The following is a 12955-nucleotide window of genomic DNA, read 5'->3' as shown; positions in this document are numbered from 1 at the left end:
TTGACTCATTATTAAAGAGTTTCTCCAGGCTTCAGAATGACTTTTAATCCCCAAATCGCAGCAAGTGGGAAGCAAAAGAATTACGTATGAGAACACACCACTCTCTTCTGTCACTTGGTTTTCCTACTGGCTTTTCTCTTACACATTTACCCAGCAACCTTCATGAAGACGAGAAATACAGTTTCGATGTGATTACTATTTTTGATTCATACCCCCAAGGAATAGATGGCACCAGAGTTATATTCCTTTTTTGTTTTTTAATACTACAACTTTGAAAGAGACTAGTACTCAATGAAGGGGATTTAACTAAATTTTAAGATCTAAGTGAAGAGAGGGTTGTTATCACACGTCCCCTTGACTGCATCCATGCTCTATCCTTGCTCAGGCTCCATCCCCTCTAAAATCCCGAGGATCTATGTATGTCTCTGTCAGAGGTGCTGACAAAGCCTTGACCCCAACTTCTAGGAAATACGTCCCATGAGAGCTTAGAAGTTTCTTGCCAGCTCTTGTCCTTAACCTTGTGGATGGGAAAACTGAGGCCCAGGGCAGGACAAGGAGAAATGCAACAGATCCCCTCAGTTAATGATGGATCTGCTGCTTCCCAATAGTGTGTGTTTTGCTGCATCACAAACCTCCTTTAAGACTACAATTCCAGGGAACAACCCATGAAGGTTTCCCCAGATGATTTCTCTTCCATATCAGTGAGAAAGAGGTTTCTCTGATGAGTCAGAGTAGTTAGGTGCCTTGACTCCCATGAAGTCACTGGATTAAGGTTCTGTTGGGTTATGAAGGGAAACAGCAAGTACTCTAGAACCCAAGTCAGATAAGCCATTTGATAACTTCTGAACAGCCTCAGGAACTGACCGTGTGGCCAAGCTGAGTGACCCACAGAGGGCTTTCCTTGATTACTTGCTTTGGTTGTTTCATTGAGGATTTCTTTAATTAGATGGTGATTATAATTTAATATGTGCTCTGATAGTTGAACTAGAACCCATGATTCCAGGACTAAGGGGTTTTTTTTGAAAATTAAAGTTCCTTGTGGTCGTCATCAGGACTGCTCATATTTTTTCTGGCTCTCCTCTCCTTCCAGGAACATGCTAGGATTGCACTTCGCCATCCTCTTGATTCTAGGCACGGCCAGGTGATTTGCTTTGGCCAATGAAATGTGAACAAGAGTAAGATTACTTTTACATTTTGAGTGCTAACTGCACATTTACCTGGTTGGCCCCAGAGCCTCACTGTGAACTGTGGTCCCGTTAGGACTCCAGCTCTTCTCTTGCTGGGCTACTGGTGTTAGTGTGATCAAGGGGAAGCTCAAGGCCCACCCTATGTGGGGATCCAGATGAAGAAGGACATAACGGACTTCAATAGATTCATCTAATGGCAATTTATCTGAGACATATTGCTCTCAAAGCACTCCCCACTTGGTGTCAGTGATGGATGGAGTTTAAACGATCATTGTTTTCCAGGAACCATGGTGCTTACCTTTAGAATTCTGGTGGGCTTTATGAAATGAGATATTAGAAAATAGGCATGAAGTAGTAGAAATAAATCTCTATAAAAGTTTAGACTCCCATAATCTGTAAGCCCAGGCTCTGGATGGTGAGGAATGACACTGGGTCCATTTAGTTTTGTGCCTGAGTTGCTGCTGAGCAGGTTTGACTCTTTCAAAGAGCAGCAGGGAATAAGACAAGCCAAAAATAGACACTTTTGTGTATGGTTTGTTTTACACACTTGAGGAGACTTGACGGCAGCGCCAGCTGTCATACAGATACCTACTTGGTGGGGCTGCAGGTGTGCAAGGCCTTCAAATGCGGCTTCCAGGTGGCAATGGAGACAGATTTCTCATCAGCTGCATAACTACGCCAAACACACTGCATGTAGGGACATAAAAAAGAAAAGTGAAAGAGAGAGGGAGATAGAATGAAATGAAAGGGAGATTATTAAATTAATGCATCACATCAGCAGAATTGCTTTTCATGGCAACCCACACCAAAGAACAAAAGTACCAAAAAGTATAGCATAAAGCAATTTTTGAATTGGTTAGGGAAAGGTATGGCATCATCTGTGGTGAACTATTTGAGCATGAACATGTGTTCCAGGAGCCAACTGCACATCTTGAATCACTATTTGATAAGATAGAGGCAAAGGACTACTGAAAATCCATAATGCACCTAGTAAATTAACCAGTAAACTAACTAGTTAACTAATGCCCACAGGGTATGTTAATGATTTAGTGAAATTCCCTGAAGCTGAACTACGCAATTCTTCTAATCTAAAAATGAAGATATTGATAACAAAAGCAGGGCTAAAACAAGACTGGGGAAAATGTACTCTCCAGGAATATAATTGGAAAGAATTTAAGGATTCAATGTCATGGTCTAAGAATATGTTTTTAGCTCTTTGACGTAAAACACAAGCTCTGTCTACTTCATATAATTATACCTGACATGTATAATACAAAGTATTTTCACGTAATCCTCACAATCAGAATGTGGATTAAGACCCCTGTTTTCAGATGAGAAAATGAAGGTTCAGATAAAGCAAGCGGTTTACGCAGGGTTGGTAAAGTGGAGACATTATCTCGGGTTGCTGGAACTGGTCTTGGAGCCCCCACTGCCCTCTGCTGGCTGCTTGTTCACTTTGCTGGAAAGGCTTCCCTCTGAACTGTGTACTTGCGAGATCGCCTGAACTTACTTCCCGTATAGATTTTGGTGAATTTCACCCTTTGTATTAAGTCTGCAAACATCTCTAATGATCAAGTGTCTACTCCAATCTCCTGAGACAAAAAATTTTAATATAATTCATAAATCAAAGCATTCTACTTTATGTGGCAAATTCATTTAAATGGGTCATATCCCTAATATATAACCATCATTCACGATTTTGAAACCTACAGTGAAAAAAACAGTGATCTAATAATATTTATTTTCCTGAGAATATTATTGAACCCATGTGCTGAACAAAAAGAGTTAAAAATTGACACAACTACTTTGGGAAACTGTAAGGCAGTATCTAATAAAGCCAAACATATACATACCCTATAATATAGCTACATGCTCCTACATATATACTCAACAGATATGCTTACACATTCATCAAATGATTTGTACTAGTGCTCAAAACAGCACTATTCTTTGTTTGTTAAGGATACTTTTTTTTTTTCTCCCCAAAGCCCCAGTGCATGGTTTTATATCCTAGTTGTAAGTCCTTCTAGTTCTTCTATGTGAGCCGCCGCCACAGCACGACAACTGACAGATGGGTGGTGTGGTTCCATGATCGGGAGGTGAACCCGGGTCGCCAAAGCAGTGAAAGCGCTGAACTTTAACCACTAGGCCATGAGGGCTGGCTCAAAACAGCACTATTCTTAATAAACCGAAGCTGGAAATGCTCAAGCACCCACCAACAGTAGAATAAATGGTAAGTTGTGGATAGGTACACAGCAATAGTACACTCTAACCACGCTCAACAGTACAGATGCATTTTACATGAAAACATTGAATGAGAGAAACAAGACACAAAAGAGTATATCCTGTGTGATTCCATTTCCACAAAGTACAAAAAAACAGGGAAAAACTAATTTTTGGAAGGCAGCACAGTGGTTGCCCTTGAGGACAGTGATTGTGGAGGAGGTCCTGGCCAGGTTCTGCTCCTTCATCTGGGTGCTGGTGACACGAGGGTGCTCCGCTCCCTCAGGATGTGTGCTCCACTCTGTATGCACATGGTACTTCAATAAGATGTTCAAGAAGTGATATAAAAAAACTAGAAAAATATGTAGTAGGACCTGAGAGGTCTTTATATTATTAAAGAAGGTTTAAATAATTGAAGCAGGGTTCCTTGCCTGAAGACTTGCTCACATGGCTCATGTTGATTTATCCTGCAAATCGGTGAAAACTTATACTAAGCATCTTGGCATCTTATAGAGAATAAAGCAACTATCATTGTATCATCTTGAAACATTAGTTTTAGCAAATATCGTACAAACACGATTTACAGAGTGATCTAGAGTAATCAATGACAACGCGTGGATTTATTAATGCAGCCTCTTCTATAGCGAGGCCAGAGAACTTCCAACGCTGTGACAGCATAGATGTCTGCTTTGGTTCAGCAATTTTCATAGAAGGCATCATATATATGTGAACTCAGATACTTTGAAAGCAAGACTCATGTAGAACTAGAAGCACACAGCAGCTCTGTGCACTATTAGAAATGAAATCAGTGAAAAAAACCCCAAACAATAATAAAACTAAACATGAGACCAAGGCATTACTTGCCAATGTAACAAAGAATTGGGGCCAAAAGAGGCCACTCTTAGAAAACTGAAGATTTGCTTAACAATGAAACCTGGCTTCTGGCTCTTTTTCTATCAAATTTATCTCAACAGCTAAGCTCTTATTCTCTTCATTACACTTCTCCTGAAAATGTCTTGTAAATGGGAGACACAGAAGGAGCAGGTGGCATCTATCTCAGGGCTGATATTAGCTCACAGTCAAAATGGAAGTGGAAAGGGTAACTCTCTTACTTTTCTGTCTAATAATTTTGTCCTGTCCTGAGCTCGCTCGCCCTCAGCTAATTGCTTCTAATAGCTGAACCTCAAGGCCACAACTATATGATCAAGTAGCTGATATTCCAATATTTCAAGCCAAAATCACATAGTGGTTGGCAAGAGAAAAACAATGCCCCGAGGGGCTGAAGTTACATGGCACATATATACTCCAAACAATATGCCCACAAGAAGCAAGATGAAAGCCACATTAGCATTTGTCAGGTGACACTGGTGCTCCAGGCAGCCAAGCAAATTCAAACTTTGGTCCATAATTATGATTGCGATGTCAGCATAGTCAAGTTTTTAGGGTGTGTTTGGTTTGTATTGTCTGGAGAATTACAGCTATGGCACATCTGACTCTTTCTGGAAATTTTAACTTCAGCTGACCATCCAAAGGTGTAATTAACATGGAAGTGATTTTTTTCAAGAAGTCAGAGAACTAAAAGATTTAAGATGAAAACCAGCAATCTGTCCCGACCTTGCTTCTAATTCTATCCTTACAGTTGTTGCTTCTATTTTTAAGAATCCTTATTTTTAAGGATTGTTCTCATATTTCTTGATTTTTCAATTTTAGGCATTATCAATTAACTTCCTACCACGAAAGATGACATAGTCTACTTACACCTTCTGCTTCTCTCATCCTTCCAACAATTTTTAGTTAAGTTTAGTTAAGTTTTTAGTTTAGTCTGGTTAGTTAACACTATTTAGTGTTTGCATTATTTTGACCATGTAATTATTATTCCTAGTTCAGCAATATGATGTCCCTGATTACTTTTTCTTTCCTTTATATATTTCTTTTGTTTTTCCTTGAGTTATTATTGCCTATTTTAGTTTCTTGATTTGCCTTTATATACCTATTAGGAATACATTCCCAAACTCAACAACAGAATAAAATTCCACTAGTCAAATACATCATGAAATCTGTCCGTTCTGTCTTGCATTTCCTTGAAGATCCTCCTCCTGGGACCTCCGGCCGCCTGCTCTGTGCTGCTGCAGCTATGGTCCTGGGGTTTCCCTTCACTCTCAGCCGAGAGATTCCCCTTCTCTTTCCTCAAGAGATCCTACAGGATCTCTTGTTTCCTGGATCCCGTGTCCCCTCTTTCTTGGTTTATCTCCTTGTTTTGGAAGAGAAGTTCTATCTAAATAGCTTCTTTTTGAAAAGTTTCTGCTTTATTGAGGTATTATTGACTTACAAAATTGTAAGATATTTGAATTGTACATCGTGGTGATTTGATATATGTGTACATTGTGAAAGGACTCCCTTCATTTAGGGAATTAACACATCCATCATCTCACATATTTATCTGGTGGTTTTTTTTTTTTTTTTTTTTTTTTGGTGAGAACATTCAAGTTCTATTCTCTTAGCAAACTTCAATTACTAAAAATTACAACGTACTCAACTATAGCCACCACGTTTCACATCAGACCATCAGACCTTGTTCATCTTTAGCTGAACGTTTGTGCCCTTTTACCCTATTTCCGCACCCTCTACCACCCTCTAGGCCCTGGCAACCACTTTTTACTTTCTGTTTCTAAGAGTTTGACTTTTTCTTTTTAATTTAGTTTCTATATATAATGAGTACTATGCAGTATTTGTCTTTCTCTGTAGGGCTAGTCACTTAGCATAATAATAAGATCTACCCATGTTGTCATGAATGGCAAAATCCCTTCTTTTTCAAGGTTGAATACTATTCCACCATACAGACATACCTCATTTTATTGCTCTTCATTTTACTGTGCTTCACAGATATTGTGTTTTTTACAAATTGAAGGCTGTGTCAATCCTGAGTCGAGCAAGCCCATCAGTGCCATTTTTCCAACAACATTTGCTCCCTTCATGTCTCTGTGTCACATTTTGGTAATTCTTGCAACATTTCAAACTTTTTCACTATCATTATATTTGTCATGGTGATCTGTGATCAGTGATATTTGATGTTACTATTGTAATTGTTTTGGGGTGCCACAAACCACGGCCATATAAAAGACGGCGAACTTAATCGACAAATGTGTGTGTTATGGCTGCCCCACTGTCAGCCGTTACCCCATTTCTCTCTCCTCTCAGGCCTCCCAATTCCCTGAGGCACAATAATATTGAAGTTAGGCCAATTAATAACCCTATGATGCTCTCTAACTGTTAAAGTGAAAGAAAGAGTTGCATGTCTCTGACTTTAAATCAAAAGCTAGAAATGATTAAGCTTAGTGAGGAAGGCATATCAAAAGCTGGGAAAGACCAAAAGCTAGGTCTCTTATACCAAACAGCCAAATTGTGAATGCAAAGGAGAAGTTCTTGAAGGAAATTAAAAGTGCTACTCCAGCGAACACACAAATGATAAGAAAGCAAAACAGCCTTATTGCCGATATGGAGGAAGTTTTAGTGGTCTGGACAGAAGATCAAACCAGCCACAACAGTCCCTTAAGCCAAAGGCTAATCCAGAGCAAGGCCCTAACTCTCTTCAATTCTATGAAGGCTGAGAGAGGTGAGGAAGCTTCAGAAGAAAAGTCTGAAGCTAGCAGAGGTTGGTTCATGAGGTTTAAGGAAAGAGGCCATCTCTGTAACATAAGAGTGCAAGGTGGGGCAGCAAGTGATGATGTAGAAGCTGCAACAAGTTGCCCAGAAGATCCAGCTAAGATACTTCATGAAGGTGCTACACTAGACAACAGATTTTCAATGATGATGAAACAGCCTTCTATTGGAAGAAGCTGCCATCTAGGACTTTCCTAGTTAGAGAGGAGAAGTCAATGCCTGGCTTCAAAGCTTCAAAGGACAGGCTGACTCTCTTGTTAGAGGCTAATGCTGCTGGTGATTCTAAGCTGAAGCCAATGCTCATTTAGCATTCTGAAAACCCTTAAGGGCCCTTAAGGATTATGCTAAATCTACTCTGCCTGTGCTATATAAAGAGAACAGCAAATCCTGGGTGACAGCACGTCTGTTTACAACATGGTTTATTGGATATTTTAAGCACACTATCAAGACCTACTGCTCAGAGAAAAGATTCCTTTCAGGATATTACTGCTCATTGACAATCACTTGGTCACTCAAGAGCTCTGGTGGAGATGTACAATGAGATTAATGTTGTTTTCATGACTGCTAACACAACGTCCATTCTGCAGTCCATGGATCAAGGTGTAATTTCAACTTTGAAGTCTTATTAAGAAATACATTTCACAAGGCTATACCTGTCATAGATAGTGACTCCTTTGATGGATCTGGGAAAAGCAAATTGAAAACCTTCTAGAAAGGATTAACCATTCTCTATGCCATTAAGAACATTCAAGATTCATAAGAAAAGGTCAAAGTATCAACAGGAACAGGAGTTTGGAAGAAGTCGATTCCAACCTTCATGGGTGACTTTGAGGGGTTCAAGACTTCAGTGGGGGATGAAGTAACTGTAGATGTGGTGGAAACAGCAAGAGAACTAGAATTAGAAGTGGAGCCTGAAGAGGTGACTGAATTGCTGCAATCTCATGATAAAATTTTAATGGATGAAGAGTTGCTTCTTATGGATGAGCAAACAAAACAGTTTCTTGAGATGGACTCTACTCCTGGTGAAGATGCTGTGAAGATTATTGAAATGATAACAAAGGATTTAGAATATCACATAAGCTTAGTTGATAAAGCAGTGGCAAGGTTTGAGAGGATTGACTCCAATTTTGAAAGAACCTCTACTGTGGGTAAAATGCTATCAAACAGCATCATATGTTAGAGAGAAGTTGTCTGTGAAAGGAAGAGTCAATCAATGCTGCAAACTTCATCGTTGTCTTATTTTAAGAAATTGCCACAGTCACCCCAACGTTCAGCAACCTTCACCCTAATCAGTCAGCAGCCATCAACACCAAGGCAAGATCCTCTGCCAGCAAAAAGATTATGACTCTCTGAAGCCTCAGATGATGGTTAGCATTTTTTAGCAATATAGTATTTTTAAATTAAGGTATTTACATTATTTTTTAGACATAATGCTATGGCACACTTAATAGGCTACACTACAGTGTAAACATAACTTTTATATGCACTGGGAACCAAACAATTTGTGTGACTCGCTTTATTGAGGTGTTCACTTTATTGTGGTGGTTTGGAACTGAACCCACAGTATCTCCAAGGTCTGCCTGTATACTAAATAGTTTCTTGAGTAAGAGTAAATGGTAGGCAAAATTTTGATATTCTGCATGTCTGAAAATATCTTTTTACTACACACTCCATGAATAGTTTGGCTGGGCATAGAATTCTAGGCTGGAAATAATTTTCTCCCATAATTTTGAAAGTATTGCTCCACTGTCTTCTAATTTTAGGGTTACTAATGATAAATCCGATACAGTCCTGTTTCTTGACCCCTGGATGTGTTCTGCTCAGAAAGCATTTAAAGATCCCCTTGTTTGCCAGTGTTCTCATATTTCACTACCATATTTTCAGTGTGAAGTTTTTGTTCACAGTGCTGGACACTTGGTGGCCCTTTTGTTGTGGCCACTCTTGTCCTTCAGTTTTGGAGAGTTATAATGTAATAGTTCTGTGACAAAATCCTCCTCTTAGGTGCCCTGGACTCTTTTTGAGGTACTTCTGTTAGTTGGACATTTGATGTCCTGGAAGGGGCATCTAACTTTCCTATCTGTTCTGTCTTATTTTCCATCTGTTTTTTATTCTACTTTCTGGGAGATTTTCATGACTTTATCTCCCCTTCCATTTTCTTTTCTTTTTTTTTTTTTCCTGCTGTCATGTTTTTCACATCTAGGAATTTTTTTTCTAAGCCTGTACTTACTTATAACTGAGGCACTAAAAAGGATGGGTAAGCTCTGAATAAGTGGTTCAAGTTTATTGACTCGGGGCTCCACTTTAAGATAACTGGATGAAGACTCAGATATTTCACTAGTGGAAGCCAAAGTTTCAATATATAATTTTTTTTTCTTTTGGGCCAGCTAGCTTCCCCATAGCAACATCTTCTAATCTCTTCCCTTCTGGAAAGTAAGCTGGTCTGTCAGCATTCATTTAACAAGCTTTCACTTAATTCCCCTGCTTCTGTTTGCAGTAAAGCATCTTAGCTCCACGGTGAACTGGTCCAGTCTCTCTAGGGGTAAACCGCTAACACTGAACTGTTGAAGTATCTTTAGATGCTAATCCCACGGCTTCAGTAATGTATATACGAGGATGCAACTGCTGCCGTTTGAAAGGAGCAATGGATGCAGATTCAGACACAAGGGACTAGAGTCCTAGCTCTTCCTGGGCTTGTCTGGAGATCAAGTGACATAATGTATTAGAAACACTCTGCAAACTGAAAACACTTCACAAGTCTTCAGCATTATTAATAAAAGCTGTGACATCTGGGCAGGTATTCAAAACGTTATAGAGAGCCGCTTTCTTTCCCAGACTGTTCCACTTGAAATGAAAATTTAATTTAAATGAATCATGCAAAGATATTGACACAGCTAAATTTACTCCCAGCTGCTGGGGTTTTAAACTTTTCCCTGAGACTGTGAAATGCCAATTTAGTTGTCTTACCAGCCAAATGACAAAGCAATGTGGGCATCTCAGTGCCCTTTTAGAAAGAGTGTGGCTCTGGCTATAAGCAAATGAGATTGCTCTTGGTCTTGAAGCTTTGCATGCTCAGCAAACCAAGGCAGGTTTATTGGGTAAGAAAATGAATGGGTCAGCAGATGAAGCTTGCTTTTCAATCTAGTGCATCCTTAAAATAAATTTCTACAATATACAATGGAGGTTTAAAAGCCCTAAATTCTGGCCAATGGTTACAGAAAGGAAGAACAATGAATACATTTAATAATTATATTATTATTCCTATGTATAATAAATAAATTAATTGCATTTGGACAGGGGAATAATGTTTCTTGAATTAGTAGATTATATTTTGATTAATGAAACTATGATTGGATTATAAAGGTATTCTTGACTGTTTCAACTCTTTCATTTTATACTCTTTTTTGTTCAGAATAACACATAAACTGGAGTTTTAAGTAAAATAAAAATTAATCATTTCATTCCATTGTTACTACATGTGTAAAAGTTCAATTATTGATCACAATATATGTTACAGAACTAGTTCCATAAAATAAAATTCTAGATCTCTAAGCAAAACTGTCACATCAGCTTCTTCTCTGCCTTTCACTGGTCACCTGGGAGGAAGGCCTTGCCTTGCTTTGGCTGTGGATGTACGAATGCCTCTGGTCCAATGCTTTGCTGCAGGAGTAGTAATCTGTTTTCAAGTTCAATTAGAAATCCTGTTTTCACAGTTTAGTGGTTGATAATGAAAAGCTAGATCAGGAAAGTTCCTCCTATCGCTCTCTGTATCTGTCTTGTGCAATACGATAGCCAAGAGCAACATACGGCTGTTGAACACTTGATATACAGCTAGTGCTACTGAGGAACTGAATTTCTAAGTTTAAATAGCCACGTGTAGCCATTGGCGACTGTATTGGGCAGCACAACTCTGTATCATAAGGGATACATGCATAAGAAACTCCTCGGAGGGCTCACTTTCTAACAGAACAGCTGATATTCTAAGATGTTTTTTGATACAGAGTCCCTTTCAATATGCAGAAGTATCAAGGATCTGTACATGGAAGTGTTGTATTTTGAGAAAATATACAATAAAAAAGCTAATAAATTTAGTAAAGATTTTAAATAAATTTGAACTTTATTCATGACAACAGTATCTCCATTCTCCTGAGATCAAGTGGTCTACATATGTGTAAGATGTATTGTTGGTTCCATAGGTAGACAGGGCTTGGTGCCCAGATGGATGCAAGGAACCCATGGCTAACTTCTGCATTCACAGGTGGGAAAATGTTGTTCTAGAATAAAAAGATAAGAAATAAATTAAAGGATAACTGAAACATAAAAATAGTAAGGAGAAAAATTCATTAGAAGTATGGAAACACCTCATAACCAGTTAAAAAGTGCCAAAGAATGGCAGGCTATCAGTTATGGGCCCTGGCATTTTGTGTGCCCATCAGAGTGTGAGATGCCTCTTTTCATTATGGTGGTCATCATTTGGCTTCAGATCTTAAACTCCTACTACTTAGGGATCTTTTCCTTCAAGAAAACAAAGTTTACTTTATCTTTAGTGCCCTTTTAAAACCCAGAAATTTAAAAAGTAGAGACACCCAGTGGTGTATATTAGAAGTCATGCCCAATGGTCCATTTCCTTGTCAACAGCTGCAGAATAGCTTGATTTAAAAGTTAACATCTTCATTCAGGCATCAGATAAAGCAGACCTCCTTCAGGATATAACTGAACCACCTCCCTGCTTCTTCCCTTTGCTCCGTTCATGTTGGAGGTTCTGCATATCACAGCCGTGGGTAAAGGCTGAGGGAAGGTTGCGTAGGGGTTACCCTACCCCAGCCCACCCACATAAACCTACAATCTAAATGAAAACAATGTGCTTGTTACTATAGCATGAAGACAAGTCTCCTAGCACCTCAGATCGCCACTCCAAACCCCTTTGGTTTAGGAGTTGTGGATCTTCCACTGTTTGGCAGGAAGGGAAGAAACTTTAGATTGCATAATCGTCTTATCTGTAATTGAATACGACCTCCACAAGTATGGATGTAGAGAAAAATATATTTTGTGATTCTTAAACAACTTGCTCCCAGGATGGTTCTACTCCCAAAAGACACATGGATGGCAAAAAGAGAAGCATTCCTTTTAGTGCTGAAGCAAATCCTGAGTTATTGGAAAAAAATGAAAGGCTAAACAACCTATATCTTTTGAGTTAGCTTCAAATAATATGCTTATTTTTTCATATTCTCAAACAATGATGTATTCTGTATTCCCACCAGCTCTTAAAATAGGATAACTATTTCAAGTTATTGCTCTAGATAGCATTTAAAGCGATTCCACAGGTACTAAACCTTGACACTCTAAACAAATATGTTGTTCTTCAGAACAGTGGCGTGCATCTGGCTGGAGAATGTAATTGTTATGCAGGAAGCAATGCCTTGTTCTGCTCCATCCTTAATGATCAATTATGTTTCACCAAGTGACTCGTAAGACATCTTAGGTCATTCCAGGAGCAGCACACTGCTAACCTCTGCATGGCCTTGCTGGCACAGTTAATTACTCTGAATAATGTATGCTCCATCTACTGAAAATATATATTATTTTTCTGTTTGGGAGGGGGGGACACTTACCCAAATCCAAGTCTGCGCATTACGTTCCAGCTTCATTTTTAAAAACAAAACAAAACAGTAGCTCTACTGAGTAATGAAGCACAGAGATGGAAAACGACCCAGCAAGCTCTTTCAGGAGAAGATGCTACCATCCACCTGTTACACTGACATTCACCTGAATGAGGTTGGCAGCTGGGTTCCTTCTTTTCTCAAAGTGTTTCTGGCGGTGCTGTTCCTGTACTTTCAATGCAAAACCTGAGCCAAGAATGCCCTGGAACAAAATACAAAAATAGTACT

General features: G+C 39.0%; 1 protein-coding gene across 1 annotated transcript in view; it reads right to left on the bottom strand.

Annotated features, from left to right (window-relative positions):
- Positions 1–12955, bottom strand: part of KCNQ5 (potassium voltage-gated channel subfamily Q member 5) — a 463497-nt gene that overhangs the window by 64881 nt on the left and 385661 nt on the right. Inside the window, exons 7-8 of the mRNA XM_087438809.1 lie at positions 12834–12929; positions 1780–1874 (exon numbers count right to left, since the gene is read on the bottom strand). Of these exons, the coding sequence (XP_087294935.1) occupies positions 1780–1874; positions 12834–12929 (191 nt within the window). The remainder of the gene's footprint in view (positions 1–1779; positions 1875–12833; positions 12930–12955) is intronic.

Source organism: Ceratotherium simum, chromosome 13 (assembly GCF_057802395.1).
Source record: "Ceratotherium simum simum isolate JZ-2026a chromosome 13, ASM5780239v1, whole genome shotgun sequence".
Taxonomy (NCBI): domain Eukaryota; kingdom Metazoa; phylum Chordata; class Mammalia; order Perissodactyla; family Rhinocerotidae; genus Ceratotherium; species Ceratotherium simum.
The sequence above is the reverse complement of the archived record's forward strand: the minus strand, read 5'-3'. Positions and strand labels throughout refer to the sequence as shown.